This window comes from Dichotomopilus funicola (genome assembly GCF_033296635.1).
Source record: "Dichotomopilus funicola strain CBS 141.50 unplaced genomic scaffold C8A04scaffold_12, whole genome shotgun sequence".
Classification (NCBI taxonomy): domain Eukaryota; kingdom Fungi; phylum Ascomycota; class Sordariomycetes; order Sordariales; family Chaetomiaceae; genus Dichotomopilus; species Dichotomopilus funicola.
Genome location: NW_026944033.1, coordinates 221,215 through 244,519, shown reverse-complemented (window position 1 = coordinate 244,519; position 23,305 = coordinate 221,215). Strand labels below are relative to the sequence as shown.

The following is a 23,305-nucleotide window of genomic DNA, read 5'->3' as shown; positions in this document are numbered from 1 at the left end:
ATCATGAGCCGTTCCTAATCCCGGGCCCCCCACCCTTGCTCCCAGTTCGCCATGCGTGCAGCGCCTGTATGAATGTAATGTCCCAGCCGAAAAAGACTACCTGTGCAACCCCCACGGAAAAGCAACGGCCTGAAAATGCGCACCGAGAGAAATAATGCTGGGACTGCCGACTTCTCCCTGTCGATAGTCCCAGTGGATTGTTCTCTCCCTCTCCCTTTGTTCGACGCCTTATCTGTGCAATGAGAAATGCTGTGGAAGAATGATGATGTCCTAGGAAAAAGGGAATAATACCAGTTGCTGGTCGTTCTTGTCGTCGTGGTGTTTGTCGTCAAGAAAAAGGGAAAAAAGGGAAAGAGGGATAACATCGTTTCATAACCTTGGCGTGTGTGTTATTGTGTTGATTGATGCAGAGTATCGGTTGTTGTTCTCGGGCACCACTGTGCTAAGTCGGACCCATGGTCGATCATTTGAATAGGCTGCGTAAGTCCATCAGTCGCTGCCTGGCGGCTTCAGTGCGGTCAGTTATCCGGTCGTTCGGATCCCTATCCATGCTTAAGCTAGCCAGCTTCTTCTTTTTGTCCTGTAGCTGAAGCATCTTCTCCTCAAAACTGTCCCTCATGACGAAGCGGACGGTGCGGACTGGGCGTGTTTGGCCGAGACGGTGGACGCGGTCCACTGCTTGTGCCTCAGCAGCGGGGTTGAACTGCGGCTCCATGACAAAGACGCTGTTGCCGGCCGTCAGGTTCAGACCGAGACCGCCGGCCATGATGCTGACTAGGATGACTTGCACCGAAGGGTCGTCGCGGAACGAGTCCATGGCAGCGTTGCGGGCCGTGCGCGACATCTTGCCGTCGAGACGGGTGTAGATAATCCCGGCGTCGTCCAGTGCGATCTGGATGAGATCAAGGTGTGAGGTCCAGCCGGAGAAGACAACCGACTTGAGCGGTGGCTCCGAAGGGGAAATGGAGCTCAGCTCCTTGTTGACGAGCAGCTCGTCAAGAAGGGCTCGGGTCTTGGTGTGTGGGCCATTGTAGCGGTCGCCGGAGACTGTTTTGCCTGTGGAAGCCTTATTCTTCATCGCACGAGATTCGTGCTCGACATCAGCGCGCTTGCGCCGCAGCTCGATGCAAGATGATTTCGTGAGCCCCGAGCACCCCTCACACCCGTTCTGCTCGTTCCGCAGCGGGCTTACGCAGGCCGGGCAAATAGCGTGGAAGCATCGTGCCATGTAACCAAGAATGTCGTCCTGGCGATCGGACTCCGGGTCATCCACTTCCGCGGCGCCGAGCTTGACGTTGCATCGAAAGCAGTTGTCACTGTTGCCCTCTTGCATCAGATACAGCATTTCATACGCCTTCTTCTCGTGTAGGACGGGCCGATGATCCTCATCGTCGCTGTCAAGATCAATGGGCGTCTCGGCGGTCATGCCCTGGAGGTCAGCGAGATCCTCCTCACTAAGGAGATCTTTGCCATGGGCGCAAATCAAGCGGAGCTGCAAAATCGACCGCAGGATGTGTATCATAGTCCTACCACCTACGATGCGTTCCTGGCCTAGACCCTGGCCGGTCAAGGCCCGGATGCGGTCTTGTGCCGTCTTCGAGAACCAGTTGTACACCTGACGTTCCTCAGGCGTGAAGTCCAGCTTGATGACTTCATCGGTGCGCTTGGGAAGATGGATCTTGTCTTTAAGGCGACGAAGCGTGATGGTATCAATCAGGACCCGAAGCTTGGGTACAATCTCAGGATCCGCAGCTTTGAACGGCTGGATGATGAACTGCAAGAACTTGCTCTTCTCATCAAAGGGCTTCAGCCTCAGGAAGGCTAGAAGAGCGGCCAGGTCCTCTAACTTGTTCTGGACCGGCGTTCCAGTGACGGCCCATCGGCGGTTTGCCTGCAGCCGGCAAATCGACTTGAAGGCTAGCGTGTTCTGCTCACGGATGGTGTGTGCCTCATCGAGGACGATGCGGAACCAACCAATCTCCTCGAGAGGGTATGCGCCGCGCTTTTTCTTGCTTCGCGAGTTGAGCTCACTCACGACAGAGCCATAAGTCGTGATGACCAAGTCGAATTGCGCCAACTGTTCAGCGTCTTTCACACGGTTCGGCCCGTGATAAACGTGGTATGTCATGGTGCCGGGCTTAATGTGCTGCTTGATCTGTTCTTCCCAGTTGGTGACGGTGCTTAGGGGGCAGACGAGCAGAGTGGCCTTGGCATTTTGTCGCAAGAGGGTCAATTCAAGCGATGTTGGCTTCGGCACGTCAAACTGCTCGAACTGATGTTGAGGCTTCCGCTCGGGTGCTTTGGGCTGGAGAGGGGGTGTTTGTGACCACTGGTCGGCAGCGTCAAGGGTCTTGGTGACGAGCGATAACACACTGAGAGTTTTCCCGAGGCCCATCATATCGGCCAGGATACCGCCAAGTGTCGGGGGTGGCTGCTCTCGCTGCGTTTGGTTCGTGACCACATTGTACCAGGCCACGGCGCCGAATCGATCCTTCTTGCGTTGCCAAGTGGACGTGATGAGGCCCTTTCCGGAGTCAGGAAGCTGTTCCGACTCGCGAGCCGTCATGAAGTAGAGGGCTTGCCGTTGGTGTTTGAGTAAGGCAGTCTGGATTCGCGGATCGGGGTCCGCCTCGGGTAGCTCTTCAGATTTAGGAAGGGAATCGAAGACGCCCAGAACATCGGAGCGGATCTCCTCCGCCGTGCGTACCACCGCCATGGGTCGGTATTGGTGGCTGCTGCCCGCACTGCTCCGAGCAGCTGGAGTGTGTCGATTTTCAGTTGCTAGAGGATTGAACACCTTGACCCCGCTCTCAACACGCGGTGGGCTCACGAGGTTGAGTTTCCGAGAAAACAGATGGTTGCCCACCTGATTGGCGTACTTGCGAGGGCCATAGATCATCAGATCAAACTTGCAGGCGAATGAGGCCGGCTGCCCCATCTGTTCCCCAGGCTGCTTCCGCCGGGAAGGAATCCGACAATCCGTCCGAATTTGGAGCGCCGAGTCTAGGAGAGGAGCAAGACACTCAGCAGTTTTGACATCGACGGTTCCAAAGATGTGACGAGTGTGATCGTAGACATAGATCTTGCATGTCTGGTCACCCGCCTTGCGTTTTAGAACCACCTTGACCTGCGGCCAATAGCCATCGCCATTAATTGAGACCATGCCGGGTTTGGGTGATGGTACGCGGTGACAGTTAATCGAAGCGCTCTCCACCATTCCATAGCAGACTTCCTCGTTCTTGATGGGGTCCTTGGGCGTTTGAACGGGCTTGGCGGGCTCCGAATCGTTAGAGGTCAAGTCAATCGTCTCGGACGGTTTTCGCACAGGCGTGGCCTGGCTAAGTTCCGGGATTTGCTGGTGCTTGATGTGTTGGGTAAGAATACTTGTGCCCGGGCCCCCAGGGAATCCGGAGAAGGAGTTATGGGTGGGAAGAAGGGGGGTAGGGTCGTTCTCGTTTGTGGTCTTCCTACGCTTTGGCTGGGGCACAGCACTGCGGTCCTGCAAATTATGCAGGCGCTCGATGGTGCGGCCAAAGCGGTTTTGGAAGGCCGGCGAGGCAGGAACCGGGTGATGGAGGCCGTACTGCTCGGTGCCAGGTCCGGGAGTCGCAGCAGGGACACCGGCAAAATCGATTGCCAGGGTCTCGCCGGGATTGGTAAATTGGAATGACATGTCCGGCTGCACAAACGAGGCAACTGGGAGGCTTGACGATGTTGGAATAGCACCGGCAGATTGAGGCCGGGGCGGCGGGTCAGGCCCGGCCTTGCCCGGGTTCAACAAAGCAGCCGGAGACCACATGTTGGTCGCGCTCGGGGTGAGAGGCGATATGCCGTTTTGGAAGACAGGGTGGGGTCTAAAGCCGGAATTAGTATCGGAGTGGGTGTCATGCCAAACGGTGGCCAACGATGGATTGAGAGTGTTGGGGGTTTGAAGTAAGTAAGAAAGAAAGAGGATGTTGGATTTGGAGCGGTGTGAGGCGAGTTTGCACCGCAACCGCAGAGGCCGCAATCGACTCGAAGACTCACCGAGGTGTGCTGTGGGCGGCCGACTGCCGACGCACTTGCTCAGAAATCTCGGCGCAGTTCCTTGGGCCAGAAACACCAGCGATCTCAGTAATAAAACCCCAGGATCATCACAGGCAAGATCGGCTTGTTTGTTGCAAAGGCGAAAATCGAGAAGAAACAAGATTTTGCGAGAGAGAAGGCTTTCCCTTGCTGGGTATCCTTGCAGGCGTAGTTAACGGAAATCTCGCGTTCGTTAACTAGTTAGCAGGAGAAGGGAACCCAAAGGAAGAGGAAGAAGGGTTCAGCGGTCGCTGCAGAGGGAAATAGAGAAGGCCTTAGCCAAGAAAAAGAACCGGTAATGGATTCTGAAGGCGGGTTAGGCCAAAAGCGCAAAAGTTGGTCACATTTGGATTTTCAGAACCAGGTAGAGAATATAGAGGTAACTAATGGAAGCCACGAAAAATGCCCACAACGGCGGTTGGGCTAGGAAGCAACGGGTTCTTGGTTATGGTTGCTGCCGTTGCTCTTCCCGTCACTTTCTGAAGGCTAGAAGCTTTAGTTATCGCAATCAACTGGCCGCCATAGGTCCTCGTGACCCTGCACAGATTGCGGTGGAAATACTGGCACGTGCCACACCGAGCCCAGCACACTTGACCTTTGCGGGTCACTTTTTTATCTAGGTTGCCATCTCCCGTTTCACCGAATAAAGAGCAGAAGTGTTCGAGTGTGTAACCCGATCTTTGTGAGCTGTCGATTTTGGTGTTCCCATGGCATTCCTTGGACCCTTAATAATAGCCTAAGCACTCAAGGGGCCGCATGCAAAAATCACTGTGGGTTTCACGCGACGTACATAGCATGCGTCAGGGGAGGCTCCCCGGGAGGGAGTGCAAATGCAGGATTGCCCAACATGGAACTTTGAGCTCCTTCTCTCATTGCCTTGGCTGAGGGGCTCAGAGCCTCGCCTCCGAAACAACAATGCCCCTCTACCAATCTGGGGCGCAGCTCGTACGTAAACTCGGTAAGGCAGATACGTACATGGTGGATGTTGGCAGAGGGGTCACCGCCGGCACAAGTTGGGACGGACCTCAGAGATCCCCCGCACCGTGCACGGCTTTAACTTGAAAGATCCCATTTAACCTTTGGCAGAGGTTGAGATTTGTTCGGGAATTTTTGTCCCGGCGTGCAACTCAAAAGGTCACACTCACCGCTCCTCCTTTCGCCAGTCGAAGATTATGCGGAGAGTCAGTTGAAGAACAAGAGTAAGGAGAAGACGTGGAGTTGAGACTTGCAAGGTACTTTCTGTTTCTTTGCGGTGTTGTCCTTCCTTTCATTTCGTTGCTCATTTTATTGGCTAACAAACTTTAAGCTTGCAGAGTTTTGACAAATGGTTGCCCGAGATATCTTGGCCATGTTCCCAGGTCCCCATGGAGAAGCTCGACTAACAGACTCCGGTTGACCTTCGAGGTTTTTATTTATTCAAGAGAATCAGACCCTATAAGTTAAAGCCAGCAAGGCGTTGCTGTTTGGGGTTCTACGTTTGAGAATCACGTCCATGTGTACTCCGTACATTTCAGACAATGGAGAGCTTGAATTAATTAGGTAATCACTTTAAATTCCCTGAGCTCAGATGGAAAATGGAAGGGGCCGAGAAAGACGGAACAGGAGTCTCCTCAGGAAAAAATCGGAAGGTCAGCAGCCCTCGTGACTCCCCTGCGAAGCTCTGAACCCCACTATCCCACACCCCCAGCCCCGGTGCAACCATGCGCGACGCGCAACCCCCACACCACTCTCCCGTCACCCGAAATCCGCGGGTCCTCCATGTTCGCCAACTGCCGACGACATCGCCCCACCCCCACTTTCGATCTCACCACCACGATCACCACTGCTACCGCCAATCCGGGCGATATCAACATCACCACTACCACCAGCCGCGACCCCCCTAGCCACAGCCCCAATCTCACCGCCGTCATCCTCCTCACCTAACTTATCCCGGTGTTCCCGGCTGCGACTCCTGGTTCTCTGCCTTCTCCGTCTCCGGGTCCCGCTTCTAGCACGCCGAGTTGACGAACTAGTGGCTGTCTGCTTTCTTACACCCGGCCGATCAAATACCGAGCCCAACACCGGTCCAAAACGATGCTCTTCCCCAACGTCGAGAGCGGGAGAAGGAGACCTTGACCGTGAAGGACTCTGGCTTCTTCTGCGCCTGCTTCTGCTGGTCCGCCTGGTTATTGTTCTTTCTCTTCTGTCCCTGCTTTCGCTGCTGGTACTTCGTCCCACTACCTTCCGTCGTGACCCATGCCTGTCTCGTTCGGGACGTTGTTCCCGTTCAATCTGTCCCAACCGCAAGAATCTTGCTGGTCCGGGTAGGTAGTGCTGGTTGTGGTTATGGTACAACCGATCATGGCTAAGGGGGAAGCGGCGGGGGTGAGGATGCGCGCTCTCACTTGGGGTCGTGGTGGCCGACGATAGCGAGGGGGATGTTGACCGGCGACGGCAGCGGCCGCGGAAAGTGGACGATTCTGTCGAGCCTGGGCCGGGCCTTTCTCTTGGGCAAAGGTGCTGCTGTTGCTGCTTGGCACTGGTGGTACTCGAGTCCAAGGGGGGGTCTTCTAAAGTCCGTTGGCGTTTCCGCCCTCGCTGTGGCTCGGCTTCCAGATTAGTTTCGTGTGGCGTGCGGTTTGGATCTGCTCGATAGGAGGTGATGGTGGGAATTGGTGAGATTGATGGCTGGTTGGTGGTGAGGATGGCCTTTTCCAGCTGGACGGCGGGAGAAGTTGACGTGTAAGTTGCCATTGTCCCAATCTCCTGCTATCCTTGTCGTAAAAGTATAATACGTTCCTAGTGCGCGAGTGCGAGCGAAAAAACCAGCAACCCACCGTAGCGAAAACAAACTATGAGGTTTTGTAAACTGGACTTGAATAACACTGCTGTTATAACACATCTGTATCTGTTGTCAGCATGGCAACTAGTGAAGTTTGGGTTAGCCTTATCCAAGGTCTTCGCGTCATGATGTTTCGACCATGTTGCCGTTATCGCCCGCGTGCTTCGTCATGACTCGGAGAGAGGACCCTGCAAGTAACATTCTCAGCCGGCCGTCCCGTTCTAGGCCAGTACGCTCGATAACGTCAAACCTTGTGTGTGCTGAGATAGAGAAACGGTTTTTTGATAGTCATTTCGGGTGCTAGTATGCGGTGACTTGGTTACACAGCAAATCCCATTCCTTTTACCAACCCTCCTGTTAAATTTTGGACAGGAAAAGCGTGGACGTCATGATTGCATTTCAACCCCTGTCGATCGTTGCGGCTCGATTGTTCTGCAAGTCTCTTGCAGCCGTCAATCGACCCAAAGATTGAACCAATGATAAACGGAAGGGATACGGTCCAGCCTGATGGACATCCTGAAACCGCGGTTGGAACATCGCGATCGCATCTCGATGCGCATATTCGGCGCTAAAACCTGTCAGTACGTTGATACATATGATGCAGTGTCTATAAGCTCGTGCGGCTAAACAGCTATCATACATCGTCGATCCATCTGGTATTGCGAGGCCGACTTCCAAATCGCCCTGCCAAACCCTACCTACTCCCGCAGGTTTCCATGATGGAACTAACCACCTTCTTCGAATCAAATGTTGCCCCGTCCAGCGTTCCACCCGGAGCAAGGAATTGTTTAACGATTAGCCCTGGTATCGACTTCTCTTTGACGCCGTCAGCCAACAGCTTGGCTTTAGCAGACTCAATAAGCTGTTTCAACTCGGCTTCCCCAATCTCCCTCAGGCCGCTCGCAGAAGCGTATGCTTCGAGGATCTGCTGTTGTGCCTCCTCCTTTTCGACCAAGTCCTCCCTGCCCGCTTGACGCGCCTCGTTCGCAGCCTCTTGTGACTGCCGCGCTAACTTTCGAATCACCCCAACCAACTGCGAGTCCGTGCTGATGGGTTTGTCTGCCTTACTGGCATTGACCGTAGCCGCGAGAACGGAGCGGAGAACGGCGAGGCGGTTGGTATCTTTCACCCTCATCGCTGCCTTAAGGTCATCTTTAAGCTTGGAGAGGAGCGGTGGCGGGGGCGGGGCTTCAGTCGAGAAAGCCGCACGAGCAATTCGAAGGGCAGGGCTTGGCCGGAGGGAGGACCGGCCGAAATTTTGGAGAAGCAACGGGGAGATTTTGCTTGCCATTGTGCCGTTGGGAAGAATGATTTAAAGCTGTGGGAATCAAATAAGAGCTCTCAGGTTCGGAATCGAAAGTCAATCGGTCCCTATTCGTCGCTGCGGAAGATTTTGCGCGTCCTCGAGTTGTTGTGTGAGGCTCCGGCAGCGAAAAGGCCCCCAAAATTTTGATGCATGTGGTGCTGAATCGGAAGGACTGCCCATTGGTTCGCGAGAATGTTGCTCAGCCATTGGCCAAGCATCCTGTGGCCCGCCTCGGCCGAACTCAGGTGCCCGCAGAGGTCGGTTGGTCGGATCACAATTTGGGACGATTGGGGAATTCGAAGAGCTTGACGAAGCTTGACGCTGACCGATTAATCAATTTTCCACCCTTTGTCGACAGATCTGTCTTCGTAGGTAAGACCCTGAGGCCGAAAACCGACTTTTCACGTGACATCAAAATATCAAGAGAAGAGGACCCCAGACCCCTGGCATCAATCCGGGTCCACTGCCTAGGGTCGGGGAAGCGTTGATGTCGCCGCGGAGTTTGGCCGTCAAGATCGTCGATGCAGAGCAGAGCTTCGCCGTTGAGCATCGAGCATCATCTGGGGGTACTAATGTGATGTGTTGCGTATGCAATGCTTACATGACTCGATAAAGCGCCGACGTAGTACTTAAGCTTTCTGGTCTTATGCGATAACTTAATGGGTTCCGTTAACTAGGTGAAGGATAAGGGGTAAAGTTATCCGCTGGAATGGTGAATTAATGAGCAAGGGAGTGGATGACCAGCCATCCCTACCTCGCTGAGCTGAGTTGCGTGCGGGAGTGAGCAGTTGGCTCCGGGCCGTTTGGCTCGGCACTAAGTGGACGTTGGGCACTGTTTTGGTTGTTGGTTGATGGGGGTCATTTGGCGCCTCTCGAATTGGCCATGCAAATCTTAGCGGGACCTAAGCAGAACCGAGATGGAAGGAGCCGTGATTGATAAATGCAGGTGCTGGTGACACCATGGCCCGAATCTGCTGATTTGCCTCCATCCCATCTTCTCTCATCGACGACAAGCCCTGTGTGACCTTGATGCGCTAATAGAATTGGAAGTCACAGCTTAGGTTGTGACATTTCCTAGGTATTACACGGCAGGTGCCTTGAGATACACCGGCTCTCCTTCCTGACTCGTTCGGTCCAAAGTCTCCAAACTGTTCGCTGTCCTCCCGTACTCCCGTCCACAGCCCTGTGGAGGAAGGTACCACCTTACCTACCCAGCCTTGGTACCGGGTGCTCTTCCTCCAACCATTACGGTAGGCGCCCGCACCTCCTACTAACGCTCCAATTTCAATCCAGCTCGACCAAAAGTTCCCGTCGCTGGGTTCTTTCTCCCTTGTGTTCCGGATATCCATCCATACATCCACCTATCGCCCGCAACCTGTTGCCCATCAGCAATCGAACACCATGACCAGAAAGTGCCAGGCACAATCTGAACCCTCCTTGAGGACCGCGCCTTTATTAAGTGCGGGTTGATAGCGAGACTAATGCTTGGTGGTCCCCTCTCAGCACAGCACGGCCCAGCGTATTTGCCTATGCGCGACTCAGGAATATCCGATACCCTCGTCGGACCAGCCAGGTATTGTGTTGGCGCTGGTTATTTATCAATGTCGCGCCCGTTTCCTTGAGTCTCCGTGTCTTCCGCTTTTCGACGATTGATGGCTGCGGCCCTCGCCATGCGCGTGCGACCTGCTGCTGCTCCCGGGTTTTCTTCCGATACAAACGTAACTGAGACACCACCGTCAGCCATGCCACTAAAGCCGTGCACATTAGAAAGCACCACCCCCAATGGATTCTCTTACAGAGGAAAGTAAGCCTGATATATCTCGCAACGCGTTAGTATCATCTGGACTAAACGAAGCCAACAGACTAAACCTCCACAATGGCGGCGCCAATGACATTCTGAGCATCAATCTAGCCATGGTCTCGCACCTTGAAGTTCGGGTCGTCAGCTTCACTACGGGCTTGAGCTATCTGGAGCTGGATATCCGCGTTGCTCATACTGGCGCTAGTTGTCAACATTTTGCCGAACTCGAATTGTGACGGGGCCGAGTCACATACCTGAGGAACTGCGAGAAGGGGTATGTAGAAAGCGACGACATAAGGCGGTGGGTGATCGCTTGCGTCGCACTACCTATTGCACTCTCTCGGGGATCTAGTAGCATGTTAGCGAAGCTGGTGGTAAGTTGTTACCCATATTAACCGTGGGCCCCGCACCTGTTGACCATCCACTCAGGGGCAAAATCAACATTCGTGGCTCAACATCGACAAAGCCCGCCTGGGTCATCCAGTTCCGGAGCCGCGGGGCCGCTCTCGGCTCCTTTGTTGGCTGTACACTCTGCAAGTAATTTTGCGACCATACTTGAAGAGCATGGTCTGCACCCCAAGTTAGCACTCATGGCCGTAGGGCAAGGTAAGGTGCGCGCTAGCTCACTAACTATCGGTAAGCGTCCCGTTGTCCGACTGTGCGTTGAAGTGTATCTCCACCATCTGACACCATCCACCAGGGCGGAGAACTCTCCATATATCACGCAAATAATTCATCCACCTGTTTGCATGGATCCCTCCTGCCATCAACCGACTATTGACCAAGTCGAAGTAATTCGAAGGAAAGGTCGACCTGGCCCCGCGTCAACTTTGTTCGCCAAAAGCTCCGTGTTAAATTTGCACCCTTACGGACTGTTTAGATCGTCAATCTGCAAATCTAGGTTTGAGGGTATGTCTTCCGGCACCGGATAAGGGTAAATGTCGATTCCAATCACCTAGAACGTCATCTACGTTAGCATATTTAACTCACTTTTTCCTGTGGCCCATAGGCGATGATAACTGTTTCCGAACAAAGAGACTGGGAATCAAAAGCCGACTTTCTTTGGGCTATGGGTACATACCTCGCATTCAGGGTGCTGCTCGGCCACCTCCATCGCCCACGCTCCAGATCCCGACCCGCACTCCAGGATTCTTCTTGGTCGTGGAATCGGAGGGAAAATGGCCCGGTTCTCAAACATCATGTTGAGAATTCCATGCAAGTACTGCATGTATTCGATTTCGTCCTGCTTGGCCACAGCAACATCGTCAGAGCAGCAACCGAGAAGTCACCCAAGGTATCCTCACCTCGTCAACTGGGGCGAAGTATATATTGTTGTCCAGGGCATACCGTTGGAACTCTCTGTTGCCGTGAACAACCAGTTCCTCGTACATGCTGTCCAGAGGCACGGTTTGAGAATCACTGCGTCTAACTTAGTATCGGGTTCCGCAACGACGTGGGAGGGCACGGCCCAAACCGTGGTTTACGCACCCTTCGTTCATGGCTGTGGCGATTTGGTTGGCTTCGACTTTTCCTTGACGCCCACCAAGAAGACTCGCAGGAGCGTTGACGGAACACGGAAATCAGAGACGGCAAAAATACACCTTCCTTAAGCTTAAGTGGGGAGGGCCAAAAAATCTGGGCCATGCATCATGAAGACTTTCATGGTCTTATGCAGGTTTGAGGAAGGGGGGGGGGGGGGGGGGGGGCGAAAATGCTTCAGGCTCCCTGGCTGCCCTCGGGACGGGCCTCGAGGACCTTGTCGGACGAGCTGCTTCTTCTCCCTATACGGCACTCCCACGTTTGAAATGAGGGACACTCGCTCGGTGGACCCCTTGTCCTGGACCATATCATCTCAGATTGGTCTGCGCGGGCGGTTTGCGGGCCACTATGATGTTGCCGATCATGGAGCGTTGCTGGCGCCTTGCCGTTCATGCGTTTTGGGGGTGGGAAAGGGCTGTCCGAGGACCCCTGTCCTTAATTCGGCCGTTCGAGAAAGATGAGTGAAAGCATCACCTTGAGATTGACCAGTCCCGGCATTTCGGCTTTCTGAAAATATACACCGCCCTTGGCGAGGTTGGTGGGCTCCCGAATACGTGGACTTGCCCTTTTCTGGACAAGGACATTGTTTCGATAAACTCTCGTCCATGAAATCGGCTTCTGCTGTGGATGCTTGACCTGTGAGGCCCCCCGAACCCCCCCCGCATGCGCTGGGATTCTCTGCTGATCGAGACAGGTGAACTGACTTGTCCATTACGCATGACCTCTTTGCTTTCCCGGTGGGTAACCGGCCGCCGCTGGCTCCGGGTGAAGGTCCGCGAGCATCGCTTTCATGATTGGAGACGCCAAATGATTGACTGCTACTTCGACGTGTCCTCCCCCTCCATTAGGGACCTCACCAGGGGCTAAGACACTCTTAGCCTGATGCAGCGCCGAGAACTGACGGCCGGTGGACAGACCACCCCATCGCCTTTCAGATGTGAGTTTTTGCTAGGCGGGTCTTCTCGTTTCTCCGGTGGATACATCACGCCTATCAACTCCTCCCTGACGGGAGAGGGTTGTGTGGGCGACTGCGGTTGGGTTAATTGCTGCGCCAGTTCCATGCTCCAGCCTTGTATTTTCGGGGGAACAACGTTGCATCCCCGTTTGGTGTTCAATATTTGGGTGTCAAACGAGCAAGAACTGGTTCATCGGGGTGTGAGAGTACCGTCAAAGCCGAGAGGCGGTCCAGGACCCAGTCGCAAAACCCTGGACCGCGGACCCAGGCCCGGCAAATTCTCCGTTATTCTCGTCTTTGCGCTGATCGAGACGCATCAGGGGAGACAGGAAGCGCCTAAAGGTGGAGGTTTGGGGTTACGGACCGTCGGATGCTGCACACCACGTCCAGCAAAGTCACTTGCCCGACAAGCCCTTCAGGAAGCGTCGGGGAAAACCCGGGGACACGGTCCTGGGATTCTAGGTCCAGGATTTTGTGGACGGCTGAAATGACCATTGTGCCGTCTGAGGCACTGGGCCGGCGGGACCCCAACAAGAGATGGTCACGGATTTTTTGCCTGTTGCCTCGGGGACGCTAATCGTCATCCCGCTGCTGCGAAACATCCATCTGCCATACCCCAGCTATTGCGGGCCGCGTTCCACCTCTGGTTCTGGACTATTATGACAACGAGACGAGGCCGCAACAATACCAGAGAAGGATCTGCCCCTGGGGGCTTTACCTTCTTCTGGAATGGTAAAAGTCGCCTAGCAAAAAGCGGGAGCGTGAGAACGCTGGGCCCACGCAGCAGTAGACCCAGCATTCTTGGGGGTATTGGCTCATGTCCGTTCCAGTCGTCGCGAATTGGGCCAAATTACAGGGGTTGGCAGTACGTACCGGTTACCAACAGCTTGGGGATGCCGTCTCATGTCTTGTCGGCACCCGCCCGGTTGGTAAATTACCCACACATATCTGTGCGCAAACCACACCGACGGGTCCTGATTGTCTTGGACACAGCCTCGCCACGGGGGTCCGGCTTGCGAAATGGATCGGCCTCCGTGAAACGGTCAACTCTTGACGGCGGATCTGCGCGGTAATACCCGCAATTGATTCGGCCATCATTCCCCTCTCCCCGTCTCCCTTCTTACCAGAGACTGTTGTGCGAGGAGTTTACCGAGACGTTGCTACACTAAGGTCTGGAATGGTTGTTGTGATGCCGGGCACCGATAACTAACGTTGACTGGAGTGGAGAGTTAGTGGACTGGGCCGGGGGGAACGGAAGGCGGGACGGGGAACGCCTTGATGAAGAACGGAGAACTAGAAGAGAGGGGTCACCTTGCGTCCGCCCCCCTCCCCCCGCAACAATCCCGGCACCATGCGGCATGTCGCGTCATGAAATGTGAAAAAGAGCTGGGCCGGATATGATGGTTTAGACCTTGAGATGGGACACAAGAAGCACAACCGAGCCGAGGTTCGAATGCAGCGGAAGGGGAACTTGCACGCGAGGATGGATCAACAACAAGGCCATCGCCAAAGACGACAGGTCCGAGAACGAGGCGGTCACCAAAGCGCTCATCTTCGTCCCCATGATCCTTGTAGGCGCCACAAAAAGACCTGGGAGCCTAGACATCTGGGTTCCGGAGTTCTGGGATCGAGTTTCAAATCATCCAAGCTGTGGCTATCCCGGCTGGTTGGGACTGGGAAAGACTCGCAGCCCGGAGATCAGACCCAGAACATCCAGGCCCACCCACCAGCACGAAAAAAAGCCACGATTTTTTTGCTGCGTATGCAGAGCAGCTGCCAACCGGCACATAATCATCTGCAAGTAACTTGTGGGGTCCCATATGGAGTTCTTCCGCCGGAGCGAACATGAGAAACACTTTCACAAAGGGAAAAGGGGGGTTAAAGAAAAACTTGTTGTGGTGCCAAGGAGCACAGATTCGCGAGTCATTCCCAACCAAACCGAACCCAGAAAGGTCGGACGGACCCAGGAGGATCGGCCGACAGGGATCCCCCCTCGCAACCGACTGGGGCGTTCCTGGGCGCAACCGCACCGCTGGGTCGGGTGAGCGACTGCCCTTGGGCACGCCGGCACTGTGCACGCCAACACACCAACATGGCGACAAGACCCTCCTCAACACCTGGATAGATCTAAAGAGGACGATCACTGCAGCCTACGGCCGTCTTTTTTCGGGCCTACTGGTGATGGCTTGCTCGTTGGTTCTGAGGGAAAGCAACCCGTCCACCCAGCGCAGCGAGATGTTGACCATTTCCCAGCCCTCCCCTCATGCTCTTTGGCTCTGAGAGAAGCCCCGGTGTCGCACCTCCCGGCTGGGCCATGAGCTTGCAGACCGTTGCCCAGACAAACCCTGCTATGTCGGTAGTAAACCGGGGAATGGTGAACGAGAGACGGACTCACGGAGATGGCTCGTGTTCACTTCACTTCACAGTACCCATTACTAAAATGATGGTGGGTGTCTCTCGACCCCCACCAAACGGAATGCAATCTCCTTGAAACCAGCGTTTTCCCCATCAACAAGGCCCCAGCCCCTCGACAAGTCAACCCCCTCGAAACCCGCTCTCGCACACCAGCAGGCCGTCCCAAGCGGTCGGGTTTGTGGAACCCTGAACAAACCACCCCCTCCCTTTCGGCGGTCTCTCCCGAACCCACCGATTCGAGCACGCACTCTTCCTTTTCCTTCGGTCGGAATCCCGGCCAAATGGTTCGTGAGGGTTTGTGGGGACTGGTGGGGATTCGCGGGAGAGGAGAAAAAAAAGAAAGGCACGTTGGGCCCGTTTGTGTACGGTGTGCGATGCGTGGTACTCCTGGGCCAGGGCCTCTGGTCGTGCATGTACATGAACGAGCCTCTTTTGGATGAAGAGGGTTCTAGCAGTTTGCATCACTAGTTTTTCTCTCGAGGTATTTTCTTCAAGCCCCATGCAAGTGCCTGAAGTATCTGGGACAACATACACGCGCCGAATGGGGAGGCTGTCCCCAAGACGGAAGACGGCTGCTTCCCGACGCAGGAGCGTGAGCAATCAAAGCCGCGGGATCATCGCAAGCAGGTCCCGGAGAAGAGCTCCCGCTGCACGCCATGCATCTGCTGTCGCAACTTTCCTCTCGCCTAGCCTTTGTCATCTTTCGGTGCGTCCCCGGGATCAGGAAACGCGGGGTGACCACAGAAGACGCGACGGTCCTTGCCACCTTGCAAGAAAGCGGCGAGTCCGCAGCCCTCGGTGACGACGAGCGTGAAGTTGGTGGCTGCGAGGCCCCGGGGCCCGAAGGAAATCGCGATATCTAGGGCGGCAGTGGTGTTCTTCTTGCCGACGTCCCCCTCCCTTTTTCCCGGGACGGATCGACTCACTACGACGTGACAACATAGAACCCCCCCCCCCAACGCCCATAACAATAGAGGCTCCGCTTGGGTTCTCGACATCACTACACTAGTGCCGGCAAGAAACTTGCGGTATTTTTACTTTGCGCTGCCGGCCCGGCCAGGGAAAAGGACCTGCCTGTGTGTACATGTTCGCGCCACGTATGGGACTTGGCGGTGGGACCCTCATCCGCCACCGGTCCGCCGTGCTTGGTTTATTACCTGTACCCGTAGGATGGGGAATCGGCCAGACCTGGACTCAGATTTTTCTTTTGCCCGTGAGTTTACACGGAAGATGCTGTGCGATCCGACGATCTGTCAACAGTGCTTTGATGGCGCCTTTGATAGAACCCTCGTTGGCACCATGTTTTAGACCCGGGGGCTTTCTACCGGTGGCTTCATTTGTGTCCTGTTCAGAGCCAGCAAGCCTGTATAGGGGTCTTTCCGGCAGGCAAGTACGTCGTCAAGAATAAAGGGGCCGGCAGGCGAAGTGTTGACGACCAAGTATCCCAGCAATGCGAGAGGTTGGAAGGGCTCGTCACTGACACTACATGTGACACCTTGACCGGTAAGGAGGTACGAATACCGTGGGGGGGATTAGGCCCCCGTCATCAACAGGGGCTCGAAAAGAGTGCATGATGGGCAAGTAGGCAAGGAAGCCTGGAAGTGGAGGACTGGGAGTGGGGTGGGTACCGACACCAGGGATATATCCAAGGTCAAAGTGTGAGAGCTGCGGAAGGGGGAGGAGTTGAGCGAGAGGGGTTGGGCCGAAGAAGGGCGGAATGGGGCTAACGCGGCAAATTATTCGTTCACTCGCCCTTCGGGCATCACCGGACGCGAGTTAGAGGGAACGAAGGACCGGGTCGGGATGTTCGTACGCGCCGTCGCATCGACAAGTTGCATCGGCGACAACCATGGGACTGTGAGAAATGGACCCATATCCCTCCTTTCTATGCAAACCCCCTCCACAATCCCGCATATGGGGCCTGGTGCTGGGGGAGAAACACGGCGCGGGTACGTACATGGCCTGATCTTGTGTCTCACACCTGAATCGGCTGCACCACCCCGTACCTACCTTCCCGACTTCTAATCTTTTCTTGTTTCCTTTTCTTTTTCTCCTACTTGCCTAATGGGGCTGTTCAACAGCATGTGTGTGGGGACATCCATGCAGACATACCCCCATAGGTACGAAGTAGGAAGAAGTCCATTCCTGCAAACGCGTCTCTGATACTGTACGGGATGTGTCCGCAGTTTATGCCCCGCTCTGTGTGATCCCACTGAGTACGCATGTTTCGGTCTTCTTTCGCTGTCACAACCGAGCTACCTGATATTTCCTCCCCTCCGTGACTTCAGGGTTAGTTGCCCCTCATATCGTATATTCGAGTGGCCGCTTGCGCTCACAAGCTCCCGCTTTTGGAGAAAAGACACGGACACAAATGATCAGCGGAGGTATGGAGCAGAACGACACTCATCTTCCACCGCTTTCTACCCAGCTGCTCTTTTTTCTGTTTCCATCTCCACGCCCTTTCGTTATCTCATCCTTTCTATGCATTTCTTACAGTTCTTCCTGCGGAGATATCATATCTGAAGCCAAAATCTCCCTTTCCTCCCCGTTTGTCTTGTCGGACCATGCCCCGAACAGGGCATATGGCTGGCCTGCCGTGTCTTTATGATCACAGCTCTGAAAACTCTTCTCGGTATCCGGCGCCATATCACTGCTTTGACATGGAACGATGAAGCCGCTGGTATTGTGATTAAGCGACGAGGGGGCGTCCCGACAGAGTGCGCCAGGGTGGGAAGAATACCAAGTCGTTTAATTCGTGGTCCGGTCTCGGTGTGCGGCCCACTGATCCGCTGGGTGGCAATATACGTGTAGTGTACGTGGTGGAACGATGGAGTGGCGGACAGCGAGACGGAGAAGACCAGCCACAACGACTGATTCCTCCTGTGTTTTGTTGTGTTGTCCCTGTTTTTGTTTTTGCGGTTATTATTATTATTATTATTTATCATTCTTGATGTTTCCACCACCATCCCATCTGTTTGGGTGTACCCTCGGTCCGATCCGTTCGATCCGTTCCGCTGTTGCACGGTGACAGAGATCGCAGCCACCTACCCTCCCTTGCGTTGTACGATCGGACGGGAATAAGACCTCCTGATTGCTCGCCTCTTTGAACTCCGGGTACCTGGTGTATGTATTTGTCGATCTGAGATTGTCTGAGAACACCCGGTGGAAAGGGTGGGGAGAGAGGTACATACGCGAGAAAAGGAGGCGCGGGTGGCGCGGGTGGCTGATATGGTCGTGTGATGGGACTGACCGACTGACTGGGTGTTTTCTTTTCTCCTCATTTTCGTCTCTTTTCTTTTTGTCTCTCGGGAGTTTCCGCTTAGGAGAGGGTGAGAGTGGTCTGTCTTACTTGGCCCGAGGGTTCTTGGGACATTGTGGTTGAGATACCTGGAGGTGAGGGAGTGAGTGGGCGCTCGTTTTCCGAGGGGGGTCCAGGATCCAGGATTTGGTATCTAGGGATTTCGCTTGGTGTCTGACGTTTGGCGTTTGGCATTGCGCGCCGAGACCGGTAACTGTCCGGTGGGCTGAGACTAGATGCGGTTTGTCAGTTCTCAGGTAATGCTGATTCAACCATTGTTTGCCTGACTTGCCTGTTGGCTCGGTCATCTTTGGACCTTTTCTCTGTGACCCGTTTTCTGCTGTTCGTTCTCCTACCTATCACACCCGTCTACTTGTCTAATTGTCTTGATACGCCCCGGAGCTTATGTCTTGAGTTGCCAGCGGAGGATGTTAAATGACGGCGTATCTCAACGATAACTTGCGCCGTCATGTCATTGATATGGGGGTGTGAGCTGAGCCGTTTAAGCTCAAAGATGAACTTAGATACTGTAGCATGCCAGGTACGGCTTTGTAGGTCCACATACGTTGTCACTCGGTAACCTCGAAGCCCGGCCTGGTCTACCCACACCTTATTCAATGGCCGTTGTATTGTCACATTAGATCAACATAATACGATCAAGGTCAGAACAGACCATACACACATGGTAGCCATAAATCCAGGGTGATATATTCTTTCTTTAATCCATTATTTAGCAGCCCACAACACCCAGAGTTTTAGCATTTATGTCAATAATAAATACGTAGAGAGTGACCAAAACAAGAGTAACCAAAACCACCATGTATATTTATTTCTATCCTTCTCCTTAAATATCCCCCGTAAGCTTCCCCAGGAATCTCCCGAAAACCCTCAACGCCGTTCCGTTCTAATTACAGTAACAACACCACCACCACTAACAAACAGTATTACAACGACGACGACGACCGCCCCCAGTCTAATCCAACCGGAAAACAATTCCGCCTTTCATCCTTCCATTCGTTCCTTTCCATTCCCCCGTCTTGGTATTCTCTCCTGCGTTGATAGGGAGGTAGATACCCGGCTGGCTACCGTTCCGTGAATTCTTTGATGACACATCCAGCCACCTACTTGCTCAATTATCTCGTATCGTATCTCAGCCAAACCCCCAGCATTCAATATCCCATACCAAACCCAAATTTCCAAGCCTACACGAACTCAACTCAACTCAACCCAACCCATTTTGATTCAACACATTTCACCCCCTTTCCTGCCAGTGTGTGTGCGCTCAACACCAAGTAAACACCGGATTCCGCCCTTTCACCATCTCCAACCGCTCCACAATCACCTTCCTCCGATTCCCCTCCATCCCCGTCGCGGCGGCATACCCCAGATCACCACCCTCCAGTTCCTCGTCGTCCTCATCAGCCACTTCTCCCCCGCTGGGGATGGTAGCACCGGCGAAATACCCGCCGCTGATTTCTAGACTTGTTCGGCGGGCGTGGTTATGGCCGTTGGTGAGATGGGCGCTGAGAGGGGGGTTGTTGTTTTCACGTCGTGTGGGGCCGCGATCCGGGGAGTAGAGGTTGAGGGAGCGGTGGGAGGTAGCGGCGTGGGGGTTGGTTGGGCGCGAGGGGTTGTTGTCGTTGTTGGGGCCGGTTGTTGCCCCTCCTGCGGAGAGTGGACTCTTCGGGGAAGCGTCGTCTTGGAGGGCGAGTTCGAAGCGACCCGGGTGTGGGAGGTCGGCGGGCGGGGAGGTCATACCGCCGCCGAGGAGGTCGACGATGACGGGGCCGGCGACGGACGTGACGGGTGCTGAGGAGGCGTGGGCGCCGATGTCCATTTCTTCTTCTTCGGCGATCATTAGGTCGTGGTGGTGGGAGGGTTTGTGGGCGTGGGACCCGGCGGTGGAGGTTGTTATTGTCGTAGTGGTGATGTTAGCGGTTGGGTCGGCTTCGGCAGTGGCACGGCGGCGCATTTCGGCGCTTGGTGCACGCATGGGCACGGCCACGGGGACGTCGACGAGGTCGTCCCAGACGCAGACCTTGGCGCGGCGGGTGAGCTCGAGTGGGCCGTGGTCGGGGGTTTTGAGGGTTTCGACGACGTTCCAGGCCTGGCCCTTCATGACGGCGATCTGGCGGGCGAACATGCGCTCCTGAAAGTCGTTGTCCATTTGGAAGATGCGGCGCAGGGCGAGTTGGGTCTGGCTCCACCACTGCGTGGACGTGAGGAGGGGGAGGAAGTGGTCGCGGGTTTTCTGGGAGAAGGGCCGGCCGATGAGGTCCACGGGCAGGAAGAGCCAGCCAAAGGGGAAGCTAAAGAATTGTTAGCAAAATATACTCTAGGCGCATACAAAGTTGTGAACATGTTCACTCACCTTCTCCACGCATCCGGGTGTTTCCACGGCCACGAGAGCGAGTTGTCGATGGCCCCGATCGAGATCTTGGGATCCGACGCGCTGGACACGGGCGTCGACGCATCCATAGGTCGCTCTACACGGTACGGATACGACGCCCGCGTCCTCGGTTCCCGCTGCGATAAATCCACAGGCCGTGGCCCCGGCTCGGGCTCCGACACGTCCATGTTCAGATGGACCGGCTCCGATGCCACCGAGACCTGCTCCGTCTCCCAGTCGACCTTGATCATCCAGTTGTCCAGCCCCCGGTCCGTGTTTCGCATGATGTAGTCCAAAATCACCAGCTTCTCAAGCTCTTCCCGGAAGGACTGCTTCAGCGATGGCGTCCACATAAAGTTGCCGGGCCCGGGCGTTTGCGATTGTGGCGTCTCGTGACCATCGTCGCTATCTGCATCGTCCTGGGGCGCACTACCCGGCCGGCAGTTGTCGGCCCACCGCCGCTTGCGTTTCCGGTGCGGGTCTGTGGTCCGGAAGCCGGAGAGGTATTGGTCCGGCCATGGGTGCTCCCGTAGGAAGATGTTGGCGTCCTTGAACCCCTTGAGGAAGACCTGGAAACTGCCCGGTTTCGCGGGCAAGGCCTTCCTTTTCCGAGAGAAGGCATGCCGGTCCCAGAACGGGTAGTGGAAGGACTTGGAGGAGAGGTATACGACGTCGGTGTACGGGACGAGGTGGGTGCGTAGCTGAGCGTCGAGCACATAGGCAGCTGCTTCGCTGACGTAGGAAAGGTTGGGAATAAGGCTGGAGAAAGACCAGTCAGTATCTGAATAGGAACTAAAAATGTGGAGAGGTTAACGAACCAAGCTCGGCCGAAGAAACACGGGAACAAATTCCGATGAATCCACTTGTTCCACTTCGGGTTGCCCGCCGCATACGGCTCCTCATCTTTGGGCTTGAACACACCCACCACCTTCCCGTCCGCATTCCTCGCAAAGTAACTACCCGAACTGCCCTGTGAGATCATGCGGGGATGTACGCCCTGGCGGATGGCCGCCCTGACACTCTCCACAATAACCTCAAACTCGGCCTTGGTCATGTACCCTGGCTCCGGGATGGCCAGCATCTCGGCAGTCACCGGCCGGACACCCTCCGGCGGTTGAAAAACAGAGTGATGAATCTCCAACCGCTCCTCATCCCCCTTTTTCTTGTTACGGCCGCGCTTGAACTTGGACGCGATCTCGTCAGCCCAGCGCTCGAGCCGGGCGTTGATAGCTTTGAGATCGACGCCCGAGTTCCGCCGCCCGCGGTCCCGGCGGCGGGCACCACCACCCGGTCGGGACGATTCGTGGAACGCGGCGGATGACCCGGCGTGTTTGGGAGTCGCCATGCCTGAGTGTGGGCGCGGCTGGCCCACGGGTGCATAGCGCGGGGCTGTCGGGGGTTGGAGGGAGGCATAGCTGGCGGCGAGCGGTTCGTCGTCTGAGTCGTCGCTGTGGTCGGCCTGCGCGAGGCGCTCGTAGCCTGTTGTTGCCGGCCGCGGCATCTTGGCAGTTGTTGAGGACGCTCTCGTTTTGTTGTGAGAAAGAATGGGTTGTCGGGCAAGCCGAACGGAGAGAGTAGGTGTAACTTTGTTTTCGGATTTCTCGGGACCGTGGAATGATTGATGGTTGGTCTATGTCATCGATCGTCGGTCGGGCTTGGTCGAAGTAAAAGGGGGTGGATCAAGTCGAAACTGGTTGGTACAAAACACACAAAAACGACGGAAGGACCGGAATGGTATTATTACAATAGTAGTAGCGAAAACACTCCGCCCAGGTACCTAGAGTGAAAAATTGGCGTCAGTAAGACGGCGTTGGGGTTGTTTGGGCTGGGGGAGCACGAATGTTCAAGAAAAGTTGTCCCAGGCAAGACGAGACACAACTGGCAAGCCATTGCGAGAAACGCGGCCCCTGCCCGCCAATGACGGAAGCGCGCATGGCCAGGGGTCCGGGCGTGGGGTGCAGGTGTGGCTGCTGCTAGCTTTGTGGCTTGACAATGCACTAGCCACAGACAGTGCCAATTGACAGTGTTTATGTCGCCGCTAAGCACTGTGTCCATTTTCAGGGTCCAGCTTCGGGTCTGTTGGGAATTTGAAGCAACCGCTTTTCGAGTGAGACCCTTTCACACATCCAACATGTTAACAACAAAGACCATGGCGTGCTCAGGAACGTCTGGAAAGGCAGCACCCCCATACTATCCCACGCCCTCGAATCATCTTCGTCCATGTTGGCCACCTCTGCAGTGAGATGGATTGGCAGGAGGTTGCTCCCCTGTACGGAAGACCACGCTGGACTTCCACGTCTATCTCCTCCCAATCGGGTGCCCTTGTTGCTGCCTCGGGGACCCCAAACATGCGAGACCGACCGACAGTCTGCAGCCTCGCTCATGGCTAGTTGCGTGCGCACATCGGACCCTTGCGCTGAAGGAGCGCTTTCGGGCTTTAGCGCCAGCCAGCCAAAGAGGCGTCGTGTGCTGTGCGTTGCTGTGCTGTGCTGTGCCAGTCACGAGGCGAGCCAACCGTCAGCAAACCGGGCCACCCGATCTCGCAGCGCGGCAGACCGATAGATTAGATCCAACAACAGCTGGGTGAACTTTTTTCTCTTTTGTGATCTCTATTTTCCTCTTTCTGTAACTTTGAGCTGTGAGCATAAGACGACAGTCTTTTTTCTCTTTTCTTTGTGCTCTCATTGTAAAACATCGACCACGTGGAACCCAACAC

The 23,305-nt window shown here is 55.2% G+C and overlaps 4 protein-coding genes across 4 annotated transcripts; all 4 read right to left on the bottom strand.

Moving 5' to 3' along the window:
- Positions 1 to 463: 463 nt before the first annotated feature.
- C8A04DRAFT_10246 (SNF2 family N-terminal domain-containing protein) lies at positions 464 to 3,799 on the bottom strand (the record flags this gene model as incomplete). Its single annotated transcript, XM_062776512.1, has 1 exon — positions 464 to 3,799. One exon carries the CDS (start codon positions 3,797 to 3,799, stop codon positions 464 to 466), a length of 3,336 nt encoding a protein of 1,111 aa, XP_062639233.1.
- A 3,781-nt stretch (positions 3,800 to 7,580) lies between these two features.
- On the bottom strand, positions 7,581 to 8,177 carry C8A04DRAFT_35424 (uncharacterized protein; the record flags this gene model as incomplete). The annotated part of the gene is made up of 1 exon (XM_062783167.1): positions 7,581 to 8,177. The coding sequence occupies one exon, from the start codon at positions 8,175 to 8,177 to the stop codon at positions 7,581 to 7,583; it is 597 nt and encodes a 198-aa protein (XP_062639232.1).
- Positions 8,178 to 9,790: 1,613 nt separating this feature from the next.
- On the bottom strand, positions 9,791 to 11,492 carry C8A04DRAFT_35423 (S-adenosyl-L-methionine-dependent methyltransferase; the record flags this gene model as incomplete). Its single annotated transcript, XM_062783166.1, has 10 exons — positions 9,791 to 9,914; positions 10,057 to 10,061; positions 10,119 to 10,188; positions 10,248 to 10,341; positions 10,404 to 10,562; positions 10,625 to 10,806; positions 10,863 to 10,948; positions 11,075 to 11,236; positions 11,298 to 11,412; positions 11,482 to 11,492. 10 exons carry the CDS (start codon positions 11,490 to 11,492, stop codon positions 9,791 to 9,793), a joined length of 1,008 nt encoding a protein of 335 aa, XP_062639231.1.
- A 7,990-nt stretch (positions 11,493 to 19,482) lies between these two features.
- On the bottom strand, positions 19,483 to 22,090 carry C8A04DRAFT_10253 (phosphatidylinositol 3 and 4-kinase-domain-containing protein; the record flags this gene model as incomplete). Its single annotated transcript, XM_062776513.1, has 3 exons — positions 19,483 to 20,509; positions 20,572 to 21,348; positions 21,408 to 22,090. 3 exons carry the CDS (start codon positions 22,088 to 22,090, stop codon positions 19,483 to 19,485), a joined length of 2,487 nt encoding a protein of 828 aa, XP_062639230.1.
- Between the last annotated feature and the right edge of the window lie 1,215 nt (positions 22,091 to 23,305).